Consider the following 25,063-nt stretch of genomic DNA (forward strand, 5'->3'; position numbering starts at 1 on the left):
AGGGTTAGATTAAAATGGAAAGTGACAATTTTTACAAATTACATGGTATAATAATATAATTTGAATAGACACTACTTTTTTTCTAACAAGTCCAATCAAAATTGTAATAGTGCATTAAATAATTCATGCTTAGTACGCACCCATAGATACATGGCGAGCTGGTGCCAATCCCAGCCCCGGGCTGCCATCAAGGTGGAGATGTCCATCCCTGCTTGACTATCTCCACCGCCAATACCAGTTTGCTACACAAATACATCACAACCACTAAATAAACATGTACTCCTCCACCAAGATTTTTTTTTTTAAACTATAACTAATATAAAAGTAATGAAAAATTTATCTACTCTCACTATAGTATAAATATAATGTCAAACAAACATGCAAAACTACAGTAATTTTCGTTCTGGCATAATTCACAATCTGTATGTAAAGGTTGTTTATTTCTAGTTCTTTAGTAATCTTCTGTTATTGGAGGGGGTGAGGGAATCCATAGAAATAAGGCCCGATGCACAGATTGGGTTTTTTTACAGACAGTCCTGCTGCAGTGCTGTAGCTGTTTAATGCACAGTTGTCCGGTCTCACTACAGGGTCATAGCAAGAGTACTTAAAATACCTCCAGTAAGGTTCTCCTATTGCTAAATGGGATGGATGTCTGACATGGCCTTTTTGCTCACCATGTGTTCAAAGAGTACATTTACAAACAAAATAGATGATTTTTTTCCCAACAATCTACACATCAGGCTATTTTCTATTTTTTTGTATAAATAACTTGACATCAATTTCATCAGCCTTTGCATGCAGTTCTGATGGATACCCCAAAATTGAAATTAGAAACAGGAAGCATACAAATATGGCATTCAAAGTGGTGCTGAATAACAACAAAGCAATGCTATTTTCTTTCGTGCCACATCTGCTGGCCTGTTCTTCGCTAGGACGCTGGATTAACTGGTTCACTTTTTACGGCGTCGATGGCTTGAAATTTCCACCTTCCACCTTGCTGCTGGTCGCCTAGAAGGGAAATGCTAGGAAAAAAGACCACAAGTCTGCTAGACAGTGCGGCTGTGGCACCGCAGCCATGAGCACTGAATCTGATGCTCTGTACTTCAGACTGCAAGTGCAGGCCCAGAGCGGAACACGATGCCAAAAAACCCACATATGTGCATGGGCCTAATAGCAACTATTTTTAAAATTGATGTAAGCACATTTCCTCACTTTATTATTTAATAGTGAAAGTTTTCTTGAATGAATGAAAAATTATTTTAGTTCATCTTTCCCTTTGGGGTAAAATAGATAAAAGTTTCACTTAAGATAATACTACTGCTCTGATAATACTTGAAGATGACATTTTCTCTAATCTGGTTGCTTTATGAATAAATTTTATCAACACCTTACTCAACAATACAATTATCTTCATGTATATAATAGAAAAATGTTTTGAATAATTAAGACAACAATTAATAAGTACAAGTTAAAAATACTTCTCAAAATGTATTAATAAACTAAAACTTGAATAATAATATTTGATTATAATATCAATTCAAACTATATCTACATTTGTCACGTACTCTCATATTCATTCTTATACATTTTTTACCTTTGCTTTTTGAGCTAATTTCAATTCTTCTTTCTTGAAGTTTCGTTGATAGGAATTAATCACTCTCCTCAGTCTTTGATTCAGATCAACCATAGAGGGCCATTGGGGTTTACTTGGATCATCTTCACTTGGTGCTGCAGTACTAGCAGATGGTTCTTCCGTTGTATCAGCTTGGGAAACTTCATCGCTTGTCCCGATGCCTCCAGCTGTTTCTGACACGTCATCTTCATCGCTCAGTTTCATTTCCTTATCATCACTGTAAACATTAGAAGCAAAAAACAAAGGTTGTTTTAAAGTCTTTTTGTTTAATTTATAATTTCAAATTCAAATGTCCCTAATAATGGCTTACGTAACTCTTGTTGAGTGTCCCTGGCTGCAATCTTACCTTAAATATATTAACTAATTTACCTGAGATATTTGTGTAGGAGTTGTCAAATCAGTTTATAAAAAATGAAAATAAATAAAAAATGGGATAAAAAGCATAAAATAATAAATAAAAAGGTAAGAAGCGTTTTGTTAGCCATCAGCCAGCCAGGGATATGAACATGGCAACACCACTAAATTCTAAGTAAAGGTTAAATATAGCAATGCAATTAATTCTAGTGGGTTATGAAAAAATAAATAATATAATTATGAAAATGCAGATATCTTTACATTAAATAACCATAAACATATGTGATGCCATATTTTACAAGTACAATTTATTAAGTAGTCTGACAAAAACATATAAACTAAAGAAAAACAGGAATAATCAATCATCGTTAAGGTGTACGAAATAACACTTGATAAAAAATGCCATTTGTTTTTTTAAAGAATTTTAATGCTGACATTTTTCATACGCCTTAATTTAGATACTAGCTTAAAACAAAAGGAAACAGGAAACCAAGAAGTAAGATATCTGCATGTTATGCTTACAGTATGTTAGATGGAGGGCCGCAGAGGGAGATAAATGCCAGTGTGGGATCTCTTCTCATCTCGGTGTAAGACTCGTATCCATGTTTGTAAGTGCCCACTACCAAGGACTTGTCTGCGTCCCTGTCCCACCAAGGGGCCGGTGAAGTGCTCTGGTCACAATGTGGTGCAGCCATGGGCAGCGAGCTGTTCCCACACACATCCACACACATACACACATCAACGCCTAGCTTCTTAGCTCATGCAATCTACTAAAAGCTTATTGTAGACTTGAATTTTTAACTTGGATGCACGTACATGCATACTGAATGTATACATGGAATAGGAGGATAACGAATACTGTTTAAATGCACACTATTCAGTTAAAGCTGTATTTTTGATTAGAAAATAAATACAGCAAATTACCAATTACATGTTTAATTAGTTCTGAGGTTTTATCCTATATTTCAGACCCAGATTTTTTTTTCAAATTAACCACTATGGAATTATTGTCATCGTCAATTTTAGGAAAGGGAACACAATAATTACAAGGTTTCTTGATCTTTTTCTAACTTATTTCATTATAAATTAAGAATTGGTGGCCATGTTAATAAGAACCTTTTTTAATATGCTTAATCTATAATAAAAATATTTTATTGCAATTAAAAAATGATCATATAAACCTCATTAGTGATGGATATCCATATGATAAAATTTAGTAATGTTAATAAGAGCTTAGGCAATGAAATTCAAAAGGAAAAAGACTAGAGTAAACGGCAAATCTAAAAGTTATAGGCTCTGGCAATATGCGGTAGTCATGATTAAGACACAATTAGTAAATGTGATACGAACTTCATCCTATAAATTAAACATCTATAACTTAGTTTTAATTATTTACTTTTATAAGCAAGTTTATCTAGTGTCATCAAATTTTGTTGGACCAGTCATCAATAAATAAGTAAAGTAGGTTTATGACCAGACAAGATACTCATAATGGTTTTAACCGAAGTGTTATCACGTTGGTTTTTCCTGGCTTATGGCATGCAGAGGTCATGAAGCATTTCTTGTATCAGTTGAGAATTACTGCCAATTGAAAAAATTTCTGTGGACAGTTCTTAAAGAGGAATAAAGAGAAAACAATCTGTAAGAAATAAATTTGCCAATTTTCTTTTTAAGCAATGGTTAATTTCATGCTCTTTTAATTAAGTTCTCTTTCTTAGTATTCCTCAAAAGATCTTATTACTATGGGTAAATAAATACACATATTATTTGATTTTCTTTCAATCAATGTATTCGGGAGTTTTCAAGACCCACAAAGCAGTAGGATTTTCTTCCTAGGAACTTCCCTAATACATTTTTCCACATGTTTTTGCATTTTGGAACTCGAAATATATAACAAAAATACTAAGAAGCAAACAAGTTATGAGGTATGAACCCCGCTCAAAGAAACGCCATGTGTCAGGGCTGACTAAATACAATGCAAATAATGAATGCTGGTGTTTTCAAATCAAGTAGTAGGTCGGCTGGACCACTACCTGACTTGGTTTTAAAACCTACCGGCGGTATGCACCGCTTCATGTCATCACAATGCTTCAACTGGACAACTCATTGACTTGGTTTTTCTCTTGTTAAATGCTTCAGTCAAAACAGTTCTGTGTTATTACCCTAACCACTGCATGCAATGGTTAGTTGAGTCTGACCACATTACAATTTTTTTGTGCAAACTATTCTCAAAGAAAATTTGAAGGATTAATGCAGACTTGAACCCTGAACTGCTAAAAGTGCAAATCAAAACTGTAGCCGCCATGGTACTTTAATCAAAGTATATCATGTCCTCACAAGCTCAAGTCAATTTAGCAAATGTCAATATCATTTACTTAGTGCATATTATTTTAATGGTTTTGATATTCTGTTTTTTAGTCAACCACAGGGAAAAACTACAATTTCAAACAGGGTGCATTTTAACAAATTAAATAAAGGTCAAGAAATATCAAGACCACAATAAGCTTCATGTAGAAATAAACATATAAAATGATAAATCACATTAAAACAATAAAAATAAAGAGGGGCAAATAATGAAAAATATAAAATGAATTTTTTTAAGTAATGACTGAAATAAAAATAAAATATGTATACAAAAAATTATAATTAACATAAAATTTAAAAAAATAAATAAATTTGCTGGATTTATAAAAAATCATTATTCTGATATGAAGGTTTCATGTGCAAAGTAGTGTTCAATGGTTTTTTTTTAGTAGGTCGCAATTCATGCAATAAGCGACGTTACTTGCCTTTATTGGCAGTCAGCTTCCAGCCATTGGTCTTTATCTTACTAACTGATGTATCTACAATACTCTAATAGGACAAGGTGTTTCATTATTTAAAGTTATTTGATATGTAACAACAAAATGAAGTGAATTTTTTAAACAAATGGGCAAAAGAAAAATATAAATGTGAAATAGCTTTCTAAACATTTGATACCACTCGTGCTACATAAACAAAACAAATGCTATTTACTGCAAGATTAAATACTAACCGCAAAACCCCTTTAACACATTCAATGCGGGTGACCTCTCAGTGGAGTCCACCCCCTTTCTCCAAGACATCAAAGTTTTTTCCGCATGTTAGAAAAGTTGTGTAAAGACCCCGTAGGGCTCGAACAGATCAGAATGCCTGGGCTATCATCTTATTGTGAGCATCGTTTCCAAGTCTCTAACCTTAAACCTCTAGATAGCACTACAAACCCATATCTATTTTCAATGCCGCTCTTTCTGTAAGTTCGACCTTTTTTCTAAATAATATGTTCTAAAATTAAAAATAAACTATCTGTTTGTCTTTATGTAGAACTAGTATTTTTTATCTAGTTTTTTCTACATGAAAGATTTTTTTTTAACTTACCTATTTTGTCCCGTTTTATTGGAAACCAACTTTGACGAAGAACTTAATTATATAAGTAATATGAACACGTTGCTAATTAATTTTACCTCGTTTTCACAAAATAGAAGGAAGTCAGGATGACCCAGGTAAATATCATTTCACAAAATTCATGAACTATGTCTGAGTTTTTTGAAATTATAATTTATATTTTTATTTTCCTATGTTGTGCAACAATCATATTTTTCCCGGAATCACCACAGCTGGGACCATTTGGACATAAACACTTAATGCATGGGGTACAGCGACAAGCCAGGCCTCTGCATTCCAACGTGGTTTTTGGAATTTCACAAAAACAAAAAATTTAAATCATCCAAATAATAAAAAATATCAATATTTATTATTTTTATTGTAAATAGATTTTTTTAAATTTTATATTATTTGTTAATTTTAAACAAAAATGAGTGAAAAAGTTGTGAATATATAATTTTATTGTTGTAAATATGCTGTTTTATAAATAATTCCTTTTTTTTAAATTCATTTTGTAAAAATAAAAACATGGATAATAACAACTGTAAATACTAGAAAAAATAAGATGTTATTATCTAAAAAAAGGTTTTTTTTCTTCTTTTTTGTTCAGCATGGAAATATTTTTCCTCATTCACACATTGGTAAAGAAAAAGTTATCAAAATAGGTTTTTGAAACGGTTTAGAATATGAAAATTTTAAATAATTTGTGACTGATAAGTTGAATCACCGCAAGGGGATTGGACAAAATGCGTTGAGTTGTAGGTTTGCATACTCAGACTTTTGGCACATACTGTTGACTCCAGTGTGGAGTCACGGTCTGAAACCCTACAAAAACGCACTTTTAAGCGATAAAACATTATTTGCTATTAATCAGAACCTAAAGGCAATCAACCTATCAAGTTTCATGGGAAAAGAAAAAATTCTGTACCTGGGTGGATGGTCTCGGATTTCGGTCCCGCATTGAATGGGTTAAAATAGATTTCTTTGTTGCAAAGTTACTATAAAAAAATAAAAGTTTGCAATTCACGTGTATGCCACCCAACGTATAATTTTTGTAACGTTTAATATCTAGAAATACTAAAAGGCTTCCGAAACTGTTGCTTGAAATACTGCACTGATCCTAACAATGAAAAATATTAATTTTTATTCCATTTTAATATATCTGGCATTGTCAAATACAGGTAATTTCTCTTTTAAGCAACTATCATTGTTGAGATAATAAATCAAATGTGTGTAGGATAAGTGGTTTTATGGCATTGCCAGTACTAGCAATTGATTATACAATGTTTTATGTTATTCATAACAAACCTAATATGTGTTCCTTCTGATATGTGCTGAACAAGGTCTCCAATGATTTCATGTTTGATGTAGTACAACATACGAACTCTCAACAACAATCTACAATAACAAAACAAAACATTAATAAAACAAGATTATTTTAAAAACAAAAATTTAACATTTTTAATATAAATACACTTACTTGTTAGCATGCCGACTCAGGTGTTTTCTATAGCTGCTTTCGAGGAAAATATCTCCGTCAAACTTTTCATGGCGACTCCAATGGTCACTAAAGTCCATGCCGTCACAGTGCTTGAGTTTCCTGGCTGCCTTTCTACCTCTTGGTATGCTTTGGACTTGTCCTGGAAACATTTCTAAATAAAATACAAAGTTCATTAGACTGACCATTTAGCATGATTTGTTTGTATATCTGATTGTATGTACCTAAATGATTCCTAGAATCATATTCTGGAGGTGTGATGAGATCCCAGATAAAAGTTCTGATTTTGTCATCCCCTCTGTAGAACCTCAAGCAATAGAGTACCTTAAAACATAAAATGTAATGTTTACAAAATATAAATTGCATAAGTCAAGAATTCTTGTAAAATGGGTTAATGCTCACAATAACTCGAGCACAGTCTTCAATGTCAGCTTCTTTCCATCCATCCCTAAATTGATTGTGTCCTAAAATTTCTTGCCAACGACCCCATCTAGATGCAAGTATACAAAGATTTTTTATCAAGAAAAGGATACTAAACAAGTTTTCTCTAATCACAAAACAAATATATAACCAATTATGATAATATGATCATTATTCTGTGATCTTAGGGGGAGTACCAAATCTCTCCATTCTTCCTTTAATATCTTTTGAACTAGTGGGTGTGATACCAGGGATTGGTCTCATATTCATGGCTTTGTTTTGATTATTCTGGTATATGTTTCAATTCTGTGTAGACTTTCAATTTTTAACACAAGCATTTTCGGTGTTCAAAATTGCAAATCCTTTACACCAAACAATTCACATGAAAACTAATTTAATAATTTTTTTAAATTACAAAATAATTAATATTGTAGGTTGGAATGTCTTTTTTAGCACTTGTGGTGCTATTCACTACCAGTACAGACAGAATGAAGAATAATTTCTAGGTCAGAAAAAATTACTTCTTTAATACCAAAATTGGTTGACACCTTAAAGCAATTTTAAACAAGTGAAATTTAGAAACAATAAAATGGGTCCTTGCCTGTTTTTTATGCTTGATCAAGGACTATAAATCATATGAAGAAAACATCAAGTTATTTTAAAAATGATAACTCACCCAAATGTAAGAAGACCTCTTTCCACTTTAAAACACTCAGACCGTGCCCATGTTCCATAAGCAATCTCTCCATCTTTAGAAGTGTAGTCTTCAAAGCGGAATTTGTGCTTTTTATGAAGTTTGTTCTTAACTCTCCGACCTGAAATGTAAAAAAAGATGTTAGTTGAGAAATGCGAACATTTTGTTACAAAACTTATGTAGGTACCTCGACCTCTTCCAACTCCTAATGATGCATCGTTGTCATTATCCGAATCGCCACCAGAAGAACTCTCTAAATCAGAGATGTCCATGACAGCTTCATCGTGTCCATACCTCTTGATCTGAGTCCTTCTCCTAGGCTCATGCATTAAAAGTTCACTCTGAAATACAATCAAAAATTAAAAATCTATTCATAATTTCTATGAATAAAAGTCATTTTTACCTGTTCATCACGTTCAGAAGTATCGATATCAGCCTTCTTTGCCCATTTTTTCCAAAAGTCTGGATCATCAATATCGATATCTGCACGGATACCTGCTGAAGCAAAGCTAGCTTTGGAGAATGTCGAACCTTTTTCACTTTCTAGAGTTATTATCTGCGTCCGCCTTTCTAGAATTTGGTCTATATCTTCTTCACAGAATTTATCAGCAGCACTATCCTCTTCCATGATTGCACCATACGCTCCTTTTTTGAGTAAATCTTCAATCTCCTTTTTAGAAAGTTGCTTATTATTCCCGCCAACTTCTTTGCCTCCCTGAGCTGTGTTCATACTTTGCAGGACAGCTTTATCCAAGCCGAGTTTCAAAGATGCTTTATCAAACATTTCCCTTTCATATGTGTTCCGGCATAACAATCTGTAAACTTTAACCATCTTCTGTTGTCCTATCCTATGACATCTGGCTTGAGCCTTAAAACAAATAATCATAAGATTATTGCAGTAAATAAAGAGTAAAACTATAGAAATATAATATTAATTACCTGGAGATCGTTTTGTGGATTCCAATCAGAATCATAAATGATCACCGTATCGGCTGCAGTCAAATTGATACCCAGACCACCAGCTTTTGTGCACAGCAAAAACACAAACCTATCAGAATCAGGTTTGCAGAATCTATCTATCGCAGCCTGTCTCATATTACCACGAATCCGACCATCAATTCGTTCAAATGGATATCTAAAAAAAAATAAACATGGCATTTTATTAATCGAGAAATTTAATAAAATTTGATTGTTGATGTCTTCAATGATGAAAATGATAATAAATCAAATCTAATAACAGTCTCAAACTAGCACTTACTTCCTGAACATAAGATAGTCTTCCAAGATATCAAGACATCTAACCATCTGTGAGAAAATCAGTACTCTGTGCCCGCTGCTTTTCAACTTTGGGAGTAACTTGTCAATAAGCACCATTTTACCAGAAGAACTAATTAAGGCTTTGTAATAGGAATCAGGGTCATCACCATGTTGTTGACGGTAATCATGCTGTATTTGATCTTCAGCACCTAGAATAAAAAATTATAACATTAATTCATCATCATAGGTCATTAAATTTGCTTTATATTTTTCAAACTTTTGATATTTATGTTCAGATATTTATTATTATTATCAGCAAGTACCTAAAGCACTTTCAAAATTAGCATAGCATATTAACCATCATGGATAGAAATAATGGTATTATCAAAATTTTATTAAGAAAAGAGGATTTACCATTTAACAAATAAGGATGGATGCAGCATTTTCGAAGTTCCATCATTGTGTTCATAAGGTTTGGCACATTTGCAGAAGTAGTTCCTTTAGAAAGGAATGAAAAATTTCTTTCCAAAATACCTCTGTAATATTTCTTCTGAATATTGGTCAATTCCACCTAAAATTGAACAACAGATTCATTATTATATAATATAATTATTAGTGATAAGATACTATTTGTGTATTAAATAGATTCAGATGTTAACAATGAGAAGTTAGTTTAACTCAGCAAATGCCTAAAGCATTCTCGGTATTAGCATGACAATTCATCACCTTGTAAAGATCATGTAATTTATATTTTAAAAAAAAGAAGAGAAGTTCTTACTTCTACGACAGTCTCTTCCTTGGGAGCTAGTGTCTTTTCTACATCTTCTTTCAGTCTTCTTAGCATCATTGGTTTGAGAATAATTTGTAACTTTTGAACTTCATTCTCACTTTTTAAAGCACCAAACTCATTAAGAAAAGCATCACTGGATGCAAACTGTTGGGGCTCGAGAAAATTCAACAAGGAGAACAGTTCGTTGACATTGTTTTGTAATGGGGTTCCAGAAAGGAGGACCCTATGTTCTAAAGTGAGAGAACGCAGCCCTTCTAACAATTTACAATTTCGATTCTTCAATCTATGGGCTTCATCAATAACGCATATCCTCCATGAAAAGTCTTTTAGATCTTGAAAATCTGTTATTATTATCTCAAATGTTGTAATCAAAACATTAAATTTGGGCAGATCTTTCATAATTTGTCCTTTCTCATTGCGAAAAAACATCTCGTACTCTTGGAGCATGTTTCTGCTTGCAGCACTGAAAAAGAAAAAAATCACTCCATTAATAACTTTTATCTTGCAACCTCTTAATAAATAAAATCAGCAATTTTGTTCAGAGCTACACTGATTGTCAACACATTTGTGTCTGATGTCACGCTTTGATTATCATCATTTGTGGCAATGTAAACATTTCTGAAAAAATAGAACTTAAAAAAACTTACGATCCATGGTACACAATAACATTGAGCTCAGTCCATGCCTCAAATTCTCTCTGCCAGTTTGGAATCGTTGAAAGTGGTGCTATGACTAAAAATGGACTTCGAATTCCATATTCAAAAACAGCATGCAGAAAAGTTAAGGATTGAATTGTTTTCCCTAGACCCATTTCGTCTGCTAGTATACAATTTCTCCTAAAAATACACATTAGTGTTAAGTGTGTTTGATAAGTAAGAAATACATACATATTATACATATTATATATATATTTTTTTTTTTATGGAGTTTTACAAAATTGTTTAATAATAAATTTCGAATTGTTACGTAAAATGCAATTAAGTGTTTGTTTAAGGGAGGGGGTCAACCATTTGTGGATTCTTTTTCCATTCTTCCTTGAATATCTAGTGGACTAATGGCCTGACCCAATCTCATTTTATTCATGATTTTCTTGTGGATCTTTTTATATAAGTTTGAATCCAAATAGTTATTTGACAAGCTGTTCAGTGTTACAAATTTATCAAAATGCACTTCAAAACATTGCCTGTTGATGTTCCTTTCTTTCGAGAAAAGCTAAGTTATCCAATTGGTTGTTTGTTTTAAACAGTACTCCAATATGAAGAATGTTTTTGTGGAAATTTTGTTCTATTCATTATTTACATGATATTGACCATTTTGTAAAAATCTGCTGCAGCAATTATCGTTATCCAATTCTTTCTCAGGGAGTGAATTTTATTAACATAAAAGTGTCTTGACAAAACTTTGTTTTTTGTCCTTGTTAAATTAAAAAAGTTTAAAATTTTCAATTAACATGTTAAGACTTCCTTTATTATGTTTAAAATTTTGTACATTTTTAAGATTTTTTATGTATACCTACTTCTTTTTCCCCCAATTTATTTCTTTAACTTGTATAGAAAAATTTCTTCCAAAGTTTTTCGACATTTGGTTTTCAACTGTACCTGTCTACAGTCAGTTCTTTCAATTAATGCATGTAACAATTTTACTAACTACATATTGTAAAAAAAATATAACATTTTTATCTATCAATCTATTGAACAGAAGTCGAGAAAAAGGAAAAAGAATGTAAACAAAACATGACGTCACCAGTTTTTTTTTAGTTGACGTTAGATTTTTGACTTTTTTACCCCACTTTTCATTCTGTTGAAGCCACACAGTACTGCCTATGTTAAAACATTTCCACTGGGTTGCAGGGTTCTCGTTTTATATTGTGATTTATCCATTTATAGACACCATTTTGATCTGTGTAGCCCTTTCTAATTTTTAAATTAATTACTTAATTAAATCCTGAATTAAAATCCTAATCCTAAATTTAAATTAATTACTTCTGGTGCACAAAACGGCAAATCTTTTACACAAATGATGCACACAAATCTAATTGAACACAATAATAATAATAAACAAATGGCTTTGCAAACGTCAAAATTGGTTGCCTTAAATAAAAACATTAATTGATATGAAATAATGAAAATTCCACTTACCCATTGTACCATGAAAACAAGAGCCAATTTAATCCTTCAAGCTGGTAAGCTCTCAATGTATTTTCGTTTTTATATACTGGAGACTTATCTAATTTAACCCATTCTTTGGCACAAGGTTTCTTTTTTGGCTGTAAAGTTTGAATAATAAGAACAATATTAGAAAATATAGTTATTTACAAAACAGTTATAAAATACAGTCAACTCTTGGTAACTCCAAACCCAATAGACAGAAGTTAAGCATTACTGTTATTAAAAAAAAAAAAATCCAAAATCCCTAACAAACTAGAAAAAATTCTAACTTCGGTCTGCACAAATAAACTATAATTGTAGAGGAAGATTTCAAGGAAAAAGTTCAAATTATAAAGAGAGTAAGTGGCTCCATTTCAATTAATAAGGTTTGTTCCATCACACAATCACAAACCAATTTCCAACTAATTGTGATTTGTGACTGTGCAGGCCGAACATTGACTGATCATGGATTCTTAACTCTATGGAATGCTATTTGCAATCTCGAACATCGACAGTGTAGGTGGGAAACAAAGAAATGTTTGAAATCAGAAATGAACTTTTTGTGTCTATTATTTTATAATGAATGTGGGTTAATTAGATGGCAGGCAAAATCTAGGTTCTGCTGGCCTACCTAAGTATATTAAATTGAGTTATTGGGCTGAATAATGCACGTTGTGAAAAGGCAGTCAAAACTTTTCAATTTTCTTAAAATAAATAAAATGTATCCAACATATTTTCAATCACAATATATATCTTTGCCATATGTAAAAAGCGCTTTTGGCTTCACCACATTCTCTAGTAATTTGATCCCTCAAGAAATGATAAAAATGCCTACAAAAAGTGGAAGTAAGTCGGGTTGAAGGGTGCGCTAAGGTTTCATAACTGAATTCCGTTTCCGCAGGGTTGGCATTGCAACATGTGGCCTGGCGTTATCGTGAAAAAGAATAGACCCGTTACAGTTTACCAATGCTGGACAAAGATGTTGCAGTTTCCGTCATACATTTTGTCAATTTCTTGGCAATATTTGTCTGCTGTAACAGTTTCATCCAAATTCAAGAAAATATAGTAAACAACCCCAGCAGTACACCACCAAACAGTCCCCACAACCTTTTTTGGGTACAGATTTGGTTTCGGGAAGTGTTTTGGCACTTCGTCCTTGTCCAACACTGACTTGTACGCCATGCCTCCTGTTATCATACAGAATCCATTTCTCATCACATGTTATGATTTGATCCAGAAATGCATCAATTTGGTAAAAGAGCCGTACAAATTCCTAAGTATTGATTTCTTTGTGTTGTGCTGAGTACCCACTTGTTGAGGCTTCTTTACTTTACCAATTTGCTCTAGATGGCGAACAACGGTTGAGTGGTCAACACTAAGCTCTCCCACTTTTTTTATTTTCCAGGTTGTCTTCAACATTTTGAGTTGGTCGTCATCCACAACGGAAGGCCTACCACAACCTTCCCTATCTTCGATATCTCTGAAACCATTGCGGCTAATGCTTCCCTCCCCCAAATTTTATTGATGTTATGCGCAGGTGGGGGCCACACTTCACCCAAGTTTAAATTCGTACAATTAAATTTTACGAAAATATAGTTTGAACATATTTCGCAGTCCTCACCACTCTATAAAATTCAATATAAATTAAAATGTTTTGTATAAAAGATAATAGTCAAAAGTACTTATTATAATCCATAAATTAGATTTGAGGATTTACCATTCTTTATATGGCAAGCACCTGCGAAAATAAAACAAATTTTAAAAAACCTGCATTAATTTTGCACCAACCCATTATTAAAAATGATATCAACTATTCCTCCCTTCTAGAATTTATTAATTTTTTGCTCCTCCTATAATAAATAAATACACCACATAGAACTATTTTATATATTGAATATCATTCAACGAAATATGGAGAACTATTGATAGAATAATGAACATGGCCAATAAATCCTCTCAACCTAATTTTTTCTCACTATTTATGATTCCGTTAAACATCACTTGTAGAACTCTTTAATATTTTTTTAATGCGTTTTTATTTTATACAATTTTTTTGAGTAATAGAAAGATACATTTTTATTTACAAAAATTTAAAAATGTACATTATCTCAAATAAATTAAAGGTTTATTTTTTATTTTATTCACTCATATATTCTCCCTTTTTACACGTTCTTTAACTAATGTGTGTAAATAAATTCTTTTAATTAAGAATAATGAACATGGCCAATAAATCCTCTCAACCTAATTTTTTCTCACTATTTATGATTCTGTTAAACGTCACTTGTAGAACACTTTAATATTTTTTTAATGTGCTTTTATTTTATACAATTTTTTTGAGTACTAGAAAGATACATTTTTATTTACAAAAATTTAAAAATGTATGTTATCTCAAATAAATTAAGAGGTTTATTTTTTATTTTATTCACTCGTATATTCTCCCTTTTACACATTCTTTAACTAATGTGTGTAAATAAATTCTTTTAATTTTAACTAATTTTTTTAAAAATATTTTTACTTGAGTATTTCTACAAAAAAATAAATTCACATATAAGGGTTTGGAGCGCAATGAAATGCCTGCCAGTTTGGACACATGATGGAACAAACCTATAGAATGCTATCTTTCCCCATTCGAAAAATATTTTGTATTACTGGGAAAAGTAAAGAATTTTTTTAAATCACTAAAGTGACCTGCTGAACAGTTTGTATTATTAAGAAATTCGAATTATCAAGTTTCAAATTAACAAGAGCCTGTATTTGATGTTTATACAACTTACTTTCCACAAATCCTTGGGTGGAAGTTTGCTGAATCTTTCAAATTGTTTAATTTTTGCGGGGTCAACGTCATCCTGTAGTTCCCATGTGCTATCTTCGTATTGGAGTGACCTCCATTTGACTAGGTAATGCTTAACTGTCTCGTTTGTATTTGGATCTGTGTGTTCAGCTACATCAAGCACTCTGTCTACTTCAATGTAATCTGGATTGAAAGGATCTTCTTCAAGCTGCAAAAAAATTGTCATGTACGTTTAAAATAATGTATGTACATAAAATAATAAATATTTTATGAATATTTATGAATAAACTTACATTTTCAAAAATGTTTGTTTGAGTTGCTTGTTTTTGTTTGAACCTTTTAAGTTTGGCTGAAATCCTTTTATCACCTTTAAAAAGTTCTTCTTCACTTTTCCATTCGCAATGCAAATAAGAGAAGTTTCTATATTTCACATAATATTCCTCAATTTCTACCATTTCTGTTTTAGGTTTTGGTTTTTCGACTTGAGGAGGCCCTTCCAAGGGTTTATTCTCAACGACAGTCTCCTCACTTTGAGGCTGATCTGCACCTATGCCTTCACTTTTAATTTCTACCTTTTTATCTTTTTCCTCTTCAACTTTTACTTCCTTCATAACCTTTCTAGTCGCTAAAATATACTGAACCACCATTGAATCTTCATCTGTTGGATTCTGAAAAAAAACGTATAAAATATGAAAACTAAAAAAAGATTGTTCCAGACCAAGCAATGTTTCTACGCTTCACTATCTTACGATATATACAAAATTGTGTTTCAGAGGATCGGTGTTCGCTGCATCTGGTGAATTTTTGACCGTCTCTATCTTAGGTGATCCAGATTTTCCGCTTTCTTCATCTGATATAGATAACATAATATCATCAACATACTTCTTTCTTTGAGTATTTCGAGCAGATCTCCTCTTCTGTTTATGAATTTAAAAAAATAATAAATAAATATATATACACACTCACTCACACGCACACAATTCTACTTACATTACTATCATCTTCTTCAGGAGCTTCAGGAGCATTTTCTTCACCTTCCTGAGTTTGCACTTTCTTCTTTTTCTTACTGTAAACAATCATGAGTAAATTATTAACTTATTAATGATTACTTAAACATGAGAAACATACACAGCCTTAGGCTTTTTGGGCTTCTTTTCTTTTTTCCCTTTTTTCCCTTTGACAGGAGTTTCTTCTTGTTCCGTATCAAGCCCTGTCGTATCTTCTGCGGGTGTTTCCGATTGTGGTTGTTCTTTTTCAATAGAGTCCATTTCTCCTTGCTCAATAGCAACTTTTGCTTCATCTTCATTGCCATTATTTTCATTATCTTCACGACTTTCATCACTCACTCGCTTCTTTTTCCTGTAACAAAAAAGAAAAACGTGTATCTTGTAATGTCTAGCATTAAAAATGGTGCTGGCCAAATTACCTCTTTCCTTTTGTTTCCTCAGGAGAATCTGATGAAGCCTTTTCTCGCTTTTTCTTTGGTTCCTTTGGCTCTTTTGGCGTTTTAGGTGTGCGAGGAGTTTTAGGAGCTTTAGGCTCTTTAGTTTTCGGAGGCTTTGGTTCTTTTGGCTCTTTGGGTTTCTTTGGAGCCCTTGGCTTCCGGGGCTTTTTTTTGTCCATATCAAAATGAAGTGGGGGAGGTGGTTCTTCATCCTCGGTGAAATTAAAGACACTAGTTTCTTCAGCAGTAGTATTCATATTAACAGTTTCAACAGGTTCGTCGTGTGATTCAAGTGGTGGGGGTGGGAGATCAGGGTCACTTGACACTGATGTCTCTGCAGTCAACATGGGTGGCTGATCTGGGGGATCTTGCTGAATAGAAACTGGCACCGATGGAGTCCCTTCAATGGGTAATTGAGGAGGTTCTTCAGTACAAGGTTGATCAGGTGAAAGTTCCTCTTGGGGTTGAGCTTCAGACTGAGATTGTGCCTGGGGTTGTGATAAAGTTTGTAATGGAGACTGAGACGGTGGCGGTGTTTGAGGTTGAGAATTGCCTTGGGGCAGAGCCTGCGGTTGAGGAAGTTGTTGGTGTTGCTGCAGAAGGGGAGGCATATGAGGCTGAGGTTGAATTTGAGACATGTTTTGTGAATGCAATTCAGGCTGAGTTTGAGAAAGTTGCGCCTGTGGTGGTAGTTGCAATGATTGGGGTTGTAATTGTGTTTGTTGTAAGGGCTGAGTTGGTAATGATAAAGTTGGCTGTTGCATGGGTTGGGACTGAGTCGAAGGTTGCATTATTGGGGGATGCTGCTGCAATGAAGAATTCTGTTGAACACCTAATGCAGACGGTTGGATCTGCTGAAGTGTTGGTGGACACAATGTTTGTGGTGGCGGCTGTGAAATACCCATCATTTCTGGTGGAGAGCTAAAGGGAGGTGGACCATCAACTTCACCTTTCGTTTTTCTAGGTTTTCTGGCTCTAGGAGCTGAACCTGACCCTCGACCTCTTCCTCTTCCTCTACCACTGGTTGCAGGAGGCGTACTGCTTATCTGTTAAATAAAGTTAATTATCGGGTTAGTATTAGTAAAATGAACGAAAAGTTATTTCAAAATACAAAACAACAAACAAAATGAAAATGAATTCTTCTAGCTTATATCATTGTAATAATAATTAAATACATAGTTTTACTTTTAAAGATTAGTGGATACCTGTGAAACTGTGTCTATTGGGCCACTAAGCCATAATGGACTTTGAAGTAAACAGTTGCTACCACCAATACATTGATCATTAGCTTCATGATGCTGTAGCATATTTATTCTCTCTTGTAAATGTGATATCTAAAACCCAGTTTGAGAAATTAAATTTGCAAATTAATTTTGAAGTTCTTTTAAAAAACCATCACAAATACCTTTATTTGGTTGTCAGGAGCTGGAGGCATACAGTATATTTCTTGAAGCTGTTGTTGTAGAGCAGCCATTTCCTGTTGATGACTTATTGGTGATTGATACACCGGTGGTCTGTTGGCATTGTCGGAATACATTTGGGGATGTGAAAGAGGTATGGTTTGTTGGTTTTGCATAGGCGGAAAAACCCCCATCCCTATACCATGTTGAGCATGCAAACTGTTGCTCATTGTATTTGGAGGTACCAAATTAGACTGTTGAGATTGTAAAGTTGCCATTTGGGAATGCATATTTGGAGGCTGTTGTGATGTTGGCATTTGTTGGGATGTAGGCTGTGATGGTTGGGGTTGGGATTGTGGCTGCTGGGATACAGGTGACATCTGAGACGATTGCTGGAGGTTGGAACTTAACGGCTGACTGACATGTGGACTAAGTTGGGAAGTCATATTTGTTGAAATCTGCTGTTGGACTCCAGGCATTTGTGACTTTTGGGGAACATTTGATTGAGAGGATATGCTATGCGACTGATTAGGAGGCGAGTGTTGAGATGGAGATCTATGAACTTGAGCCATCTGATTCACACTTTCTGAAGGCTGATCGTTATGATTTGATAACACTTCCTCAGGTTTATTGCCATTTTGAAAACCTAGAGATTCTCCAGTGTAACCCATGTTAGTTTGCCCATCCATAGGTTTTTTGGGTTGGGATGAATTGCCAGATTCGCCCAGAGATGTCACAGGCATTTCCATAGACTGTGAAGTTGGCTTATGAGATGAGTTTGAAAAGTTATCCTTGGTAACTGACGAAGGAAAATCTAAAGAGCCATTTGTACTAGGTGGGATGGACTGAGATTCTGTCTGTGGAGTGGGTATTCTCATTTCAGATTGCATAACCGAGGTTTTACTTGATAAAGTACTGTGGCTTTTTGATGGATCAATTGGTCGGTCTTCAGTCTGAGTGGGTGGAATATTTGAGGGAAATGGAGATAGTTGATCTTGCATAGAATTTACGCCTCCATTAATTGGAGTCTGTCTTTGAGGCTGCCATTGAGGAGGTGTAGGTTGAGCACCTCTGAAAGATGGATATTCCGTATTACTTGAACTACTTCCTGTTTGAGGCATTACCATCTGCTCGAGTTGTTGTAATGTGCTCTGCTGGGGGAACGAAGCTGGTGATGGAGCACTTGTCTTTGGTGTAAGAGATGTTGCAGGTCTTGGAGACACTGTAGGTTGTTGTGAATGAGGATGTGGGGATAGAGTTGTAGGTTTGGCTGGTGACATCACCGGCCTAGGGGACATTTGAGGCCTTGGAGACATTTGCTGTCTTGGGGACATTTGGGGAGATAACTGAGGAAATGGTGCCCTATACTGAGGGCTGCTCCCTTGAGAATGACCTTTGGTGTACTGAGGATTTGCCACTTCTACTCCTATAGGCCTAGTCATCCCTTGCTGAAAACCTTGATGTGGACCACCCATATTACTTGAGTGTGATTGCATATTATAACCTCCTCCTTGGTTTGATTGATTAAGATCAGTCAACATTTGCTGAGGTTGAGAAGAATACTGCATATGGTGGGGCATTCGAGATGATGTCTGTTGTTGGTGCATGGGACTTGCATACCCATAGCCGCCAGTGGCTCCAGGGTATACCATCCCTTGAGGATAATGTGGCTGCTGCTGTTGTTGCTGCTGCTGCTGCTGTTGTTGTTGCTGCTGCTGCTGCTGTTGTTGTTGCTGTTGTGGATTTCTTTGGTAGGAATTAGCTTGCATGCCTTGATGCAACATAGGGTTCATTAATGCTTGTTGATTAGCACCATAATTTTGGCCAATCTTTTGGGTACTGACAGAGTCCTGCTGATGAGGATATCCACCCATCGCTTGTCTATATTGGTTAGGTTGCATATTATAATGTCTTACTGAAGATGGAAAATGACCACTGTTCCAATCAGGCAATCCTTGCCCTTGTTCCATAGAATACATGTTATCAGGTGGCATATTATACCCAGGATACTGAGATCCAGGCCTCCTCAAATCATGTTGTGGCATCATACCTCTACTGTACGCAGTGTTAGGATTAGCCGGATGCATGGGGCGTGGGGCATCCCCATGATATCCAGCATGATTACCATGATACACATGACCTCCAGCAGAATCTAAATGATTTGATGTATATTCACCTCCAAAAGAGGCTAATTTTTGTAGAGGTGACTCTTGATGCATCTCCCCCATTTGATGCGGATATGAATATTGAGCAGGATTTCCAGGAGGTTCTCTTGCTTGGGGGGTGGGTTCAAAATTGTCAGAACCCAAGTCGGGAAGACCATCGAGCATTCCCCCAGCCACATCTTCTCCAAAAATATCGTAGGAATCCATAATCCAATTACACTAACAAAGGTGGTACCCTACTGAGCTGAGAAGGTCTCAACCCAGTCTCCCACATTGCAACTCTTCTTGATTAACTTTTTGTGGCTGAAATAAAAAAGAAAAAAAAAAAGATGTAAACGAATTGTTAAAAATAATATTGTTTTAATGGAGCATAACTCTTAGCTTAGGTATATATTTGATTTAAAATATATAAGTAATATAATATATATTAAAAAAATGTAATATAAATTAAATACAGTGGAAACCCGTTTATCCAGACCCCGACGATTCAGACTCGTTTGTTATAATATTGTTTATAAATTATTTGGAGATCGTGAGATCATCGTCTGGTATAGTATTGTACAGTGGTATAGTCTCACATTCTCCAAATAGTCATTAATTAAAGGTCACTAAACACCACACATATTTATAAATTTTTCATAATTCTCAATGTATGTATATTAATTTTTTAAAATTCATAATTCCACAATGGGATTTTTAATTCGTCGTTCGAAATTCGTAAAGGTCACCAAATCGCCCTTCCACTAGTCACACGATCGAAGAGGACAGAGAGGCCGACAGTCATGTTTTTGTTAAAAAATAAATAAATAAATAAAATTTTAAAAAAATAAAAAATTGTAATTCAGATATCGTGAGATGCGGTCGGGTGTGATGTAGGTTTCAGAAAAACATTTTCTTTATCGTGCCAATGTTTCGATCTTTATTGAGATCATCTTCAGGGCTCAAAGTGTTTGTCTTCTGTGTAATTGTGCCATCCTTGTGTGTCGTGTTGAGATCTCTACACATAAAAAATTGTTCGTATTTTGCTTCCATTGAAAAGGTTTTTTTTTTATTACATATATTTTTATTAGGTATTTTTTACATATAAATTTTTTGAGAAACGCTTGTCCGGACTTAAACAAAAATAAAACTAAAAAACTACCTATTACTTTAAATGTTACTTGATATATGAAAAAAGTGTTCACTTTCGTTGTTTTTTTCCCCGCTTTTATGTCAAAATTTAACATAATTCTGATGTGTCATGTTAAGGAACATTATGCAGAATATTTAATTTAATCATAAATTGTGTTCATATAGATCCATTAAATATTTTTTGTCAATTTATATTGTAAAATAATTATTCACATCGTTGTTTTACATTTTGTTTGATTAAAAAGAAATAATAGTGTATGCAAAGAGGATACTAAATGGCAAAGAGTAGAATGTAGAATAGATTGTGATGTTTACAATTTTTGAATTGAACTACTCCTGTTAATTGACAGTATTTTAAATTATACTTTATGAATCGCTCACTTGTGCTTATACACGGTTGTATCAGTAGTGGAAACTATATAAATAATTATAAAGAACATAATTTCATAATTTAGAATTTAAAAAGAAAAATTAATACATCTTCTATTTGTATAGGTTATAAAAGCCTGGTTTTCTAATTACAGCAATAATATAACTATAGAAAATGGAACTATTCCGAACTTGATAATTTATTTAAAGTTAATAATATCATATCACAAAGTGTACTTAATGTTTAACTGATGAGCAACGTTTTTCATCAGTAGTGAATACTGAAGTTCTAGGAAAGGTGTAATATAATTTTTCCTTTTTAAGTATTGAAAGAATGATGCAATGTTTCAAAATCAATTGCTTACTCGTAGTTTATGAAACGGAATTATTAAAAAAAAATAATAATTTTAATATACAATAAAAATATCATGTCATAAATGAATAAGTTGGGGTTACCTTACATTTCTTATTTTCCCACTGAAAAACTAATGCAAGTTTCATTTTATTAATGCAACGTTTTTACATCTAACAATAGAATTGACAATACTAATAACAATAAATCTTTATGAAAAATATATAATGGAAAAAATAGAGGCTATTGAGCAATTTTAAGTACTAAAAATTGAGTCCGTTCACAATTAACAGTTCCTCTAGTTTATTTTATTTTTTAAATTTATATTCCAAAGTAAATATAATTATAATTTAGCCAGTGTGATAGAAATAAAATTTATGAGCAACTACTTTTGCAGAATATAAACAGTATAGGGGGGAATAATGATATTCTCACAAAATTTTCAAGTGTCAAAATCTTGAAAAAAGTTACAATTTATAAATGTACGATGTATGTACAATTATGTATGTATGTATAATTTGTAAACTATGAATTATTGAAAAATTTGAAAAGTATAAAATCAGATAAAAAGATTTCATAGCGAACTTGCCAAACACTGTATGAATGTTCTTTTTAAGCAAATTAAATGGAGAATCTGAGTTTGTAGAAAACTTATTTTAGTTTACTTTAGACAAAATATCGAATTAAATGAGTAAATATATTTGAATGTGTTTCATTGTGATAAAGGTGGTGTTCATTATATTGGGACACACAACAATAACACACACCCAACTACATTGACAGAACTTTGTTTTAATAATGATCAAAATTATAAATGTGGCTAAGACTTACAAGCAACTGCAAAAATGTATTTTATATTAGTAAAGTGACTAATTTATTTAATTATCAATTAGATAAAAAACAAAGTATTATGCCATAACTGTCACCGAAGCCAATTGCCTGCACCACCTACATACCGGATCCCAAAACTGGAAGGCTGACAGCAGAGAGGATTTTGGCTAGGCTAAAGTCCGCAAACCGGAAGCTAAGCACACAGCTATGGACTGTCTGGGGAGAAATCCGACAGGAGAAGGGTACCTTGTGGACTCCATGGACAATGACTCCTTTCAGGAGCTCCAGAAAGTGGATAAGCACCCCCACCTTGGAATGGAAAGAATTCGATTCCGTTGAAGAGGTAAGTGTGAAGAAGCCAAAAGCCGAAAGGCTCAACTCGCACTTCCAACCACAGACGAAGAAGCAGACTCAGCAAAGGAGGCTGAGGATTACCAAGCCCGCTCAAAAGAATACAAGGCCAACAGCAGGTAGAACAAATGGAGGAAGATATCCCACATAGAGATTCTCCATCCACTTAGGCCCAATATCAGATGGACGGGGAGGAATAAGGCAAAGCTGCATCAGCCACACTGTACAGGAGGTTTGCCAGGGAGTTCCTGGATGTCGCCCTGATCCAAGAACCTTGGTACACAACGGGACTGAGAGAGAATAAAACCCCAACAACACAGGTAATATACCAGAGGTCTTCAACAAGACCCCGGGCTTGTAGTGTTCAATACAAGAATTAGCTGCACACAATACAAGAATTAGCTGCACACTATACAAGAATTAGCTGCACACTAATGCCGGAACATACTGCGGGCGGAGAAAGAAGATGGTTAATATTACACTCAGCCTACTTTCCAAGAGAGGAACAGTGCCCACCCAAGTTGCTGGACAACATTGTGAGGTACTCTAGAGAACAAAACATGAAACTGGTCATGGGATGTGATGCAAATGCCCACATCATTATATGGGATAGCACTGACATCAACAACCAGGTGAGTCCTTATTGGATTACCTAACCGGCAAATGGTTACATATTGCTAACATAAGCACGGAACCCACCTTCATCACCCGACATAGGCAAGAAGTCTTAGACTTGACAATCACTTCCCAAGGGATATTGAAAAGGTAACTACTAATTTAACGCAACTCCTTAGAACTGCAATCACCCATACCATTCCTATGGTCAACCCACATGAAAATCACTGGAGGCTTCCCTCGGGTCTATTATACCTTATAAACATTTAAAATAGAGTTAGACGACTCTCTCAAAGAAAACAAAATCCTAATCTCAAAAGGCTGACAAAATTATTACAATCCATATCAACATCCTGAAATTGAGAAACGACCGCTGGACTAATTTCCTATCTAAGGTCACTCTACAAAATAATCCACTGTGGAAAATAGTTAAGCGCCTTAAACATAAAAATGAAGGACCAGAAGCAACCATTATCCATAACAATAGATCCTGCATCACTGATGTCAAGAAGGTGAATGCAATGGGGGAATATTTTCAATCAGTCCACCTTCTCACCACCAATCAAGGCCCACGTTATCTTCAAAACGCTGTTACTAATCAAGTTAAGAGATTTATGGCAAATTGCACTAACCCTTTTTCTCCCCAGCAATGCAAGATTGTCACTCCCCAGGATCGGGATACAATACATACACGAAGAAATAAAAAAGCACCAGGTCTGGACCAAATCACAAATATTACACTAAAAAACCTTCCAAAAAGAGCTCTGGTTCTACTGACTCACCTCTTCAACGCCATCCTTTTTATTGGGGTATTTCCCGAAGTGCTGGAAAGTTTCCAAAGTGATATATATTAAAAAAACCGGCAAGCCGCAAGAACTTCCTCCGAGTTACAGACCTATCAGCCTACTCAGCTCTTTGAGCAAGATCATTGAAAAGATGTTAGCCAAAAGGATCGAAATTCATCTAGTCACCCATAATATAATTAAGAATGAACAATTTGGCTTCCGCCCAGGACTTAGCACCGTAGGTCAACTTGCTAGAATAGTTGATCACGAAACTGAAGGTTTCAACATTAAAAAAAAATTATTTATTTAATTTATTTATTCACTTCTCATCTACACTTTTTATGTGCATTTATTTAATTTATATATAGATTTCATCCCTCTGCTTGTGGTTTTTTGTTAACATAAATTTTTTTCCCACAAACTGATATGGAATTTCTCTTACCCATTTGTATAAAAAAATGATTAGTGTAAATAGTAGGAAGCCATAGTGAAATGTCACTTTCCCTACATTCTAAAATTATTGTATATATTGTTGTGCACATGTACAAATAAAAATTTATTCTCTAAACTTCCCAAGGGGCTGATGAGTACATCTTCAATTGGAATGTATCCAGGGAACCACCAACTCTGATCA

At 34.1% G+C, this 25,063-nt stretch overlaps 1 protein-coding gene and 1 non-coding gene across 6 annotated transcripts in view; both read right to left on the reverse strand.

Annotated features, from left to right (window-relative positions):
* The window catches only part of LOC106665622 (chromodomain-helicase-DNA-binding protein 7), a 38,068-nt gene that overhangs the window by 6,209 nt on the left and 6,796 nt on the right, over window positions 1-25,063 (reverse strand). For 2 of the 5 annotated variants that reach the window (XM_014392147.2, XM_014392148.2), the window contains exons 2-25: window positions 17,836-20,298; window positions 17,636-17,764; window positions 16,413-17,476; window positions 16,115-16,345; window positions 15,977-16,052; window positions 15,736-15,903; window positions 15,280-15,654; window positions 14,970-15,194; window positions 12,187-12,314; window positions 10,696-10,884; window positions 10,037-10,511; window positions 9,673-9,829; window positions 9,260-9,467; window positions 8,941-9,136; window positions 8,405-8,869; window positions 8,189-8,342; window positions 7,984-8,122; window positions 7,290-7,377; window positions 7,112-7,211; window positions 6,870-7,041; window positions 6,698-6,787; window positions 2,510-2,692; window positions 1,595-1,850; window positions 141-242 (exon numbers count right to left, since the gene is read on the reverse strand). In XM_014392147.2, coding sequence (XP_014247633.1) covers window positions 141-242; window positions 1,595-1,850; window positions 2,510-2,692; window positions 6,698-6,787; window positions 6,870-7,041; window positions 7,112-7,211; window positions 7,290-7,377; window positions 7,984-8,122; window positions 8,189-8,342; window positions 8,405-8,869; window positions 8,941-9,136; window positions 9,260-9,467; window positions 9,673-9,829; window positions 10,037-10,511; window positions 10,696-10,884; window positions 12,187-12,314; window positions 14,970-15,194; window positions 15,280-15,654; window positions 15,736-15,903; window positions 15,977-16,052; window positions 16,115-16,345; window positions 16,413-17,476; window positions 17,636-17,764; window positions 17,836-20,202 — 7,737 coding nt within the window. In that variant the 5' untranslated portion in view covers window positions 20,203-20,298. The remainder of the gene's footprint in view (window positions 1-140; window positions 243-1,594; window positions 1,851-2,509; window positions 2,693-6,697; window positions 6,788-6,869; window positions 7,042-7,111; window positions 7,212-7,289; window positions 7,378-7,983; window positions 8,123-8,188; window positions 8,343-8,404; window positions 8,870-8,940; window positions 9,137-9,259; window positions 9,468-9,672; window positions 9,830-10,036; window positions 10,512-10,695; window positions 10,885-12,186; window positions 12,315-14,969; window positions 15,195-15,279; window positions 15,655-15,735; window positions 15,904-15,976; window positions 16,053-16,114; window positions 16,346-16,412; window positions 17,477-17,635; window positions 17,765-17,835; window positions 20,299-25,063) is intronic. The other 3 variants (XM_014392149.2, XM_014392150.2, XM_014392151.2) reach the window with 3 other exon arrangements.
* Window positions 9,901-9,989, reverse strand: LOC112126946. The gene has a single exon (XR_002910321.1). It is a non-coding gene; the product is annotated as a small nucleolar RNA U6-53/MBII-28 (small nucleolar RNA).

Source organism: Cimex lectularius, unplaced genomic scaffold, assembly GCF_000648675.2.
Source record: "Cimex lectularius strain Harlan isolate CLEC.00 unplaced genomic scaffold, Clec_2.1 scaffold104, whole genome shotgun sequence".
In the NCBI taxonomy this organism is placed as follows: Eukaryota; Metazoa; Arthropoda; class Insecta; order Hemiptera; family Cimicidae; genus Cimex; species Cimex lectularius.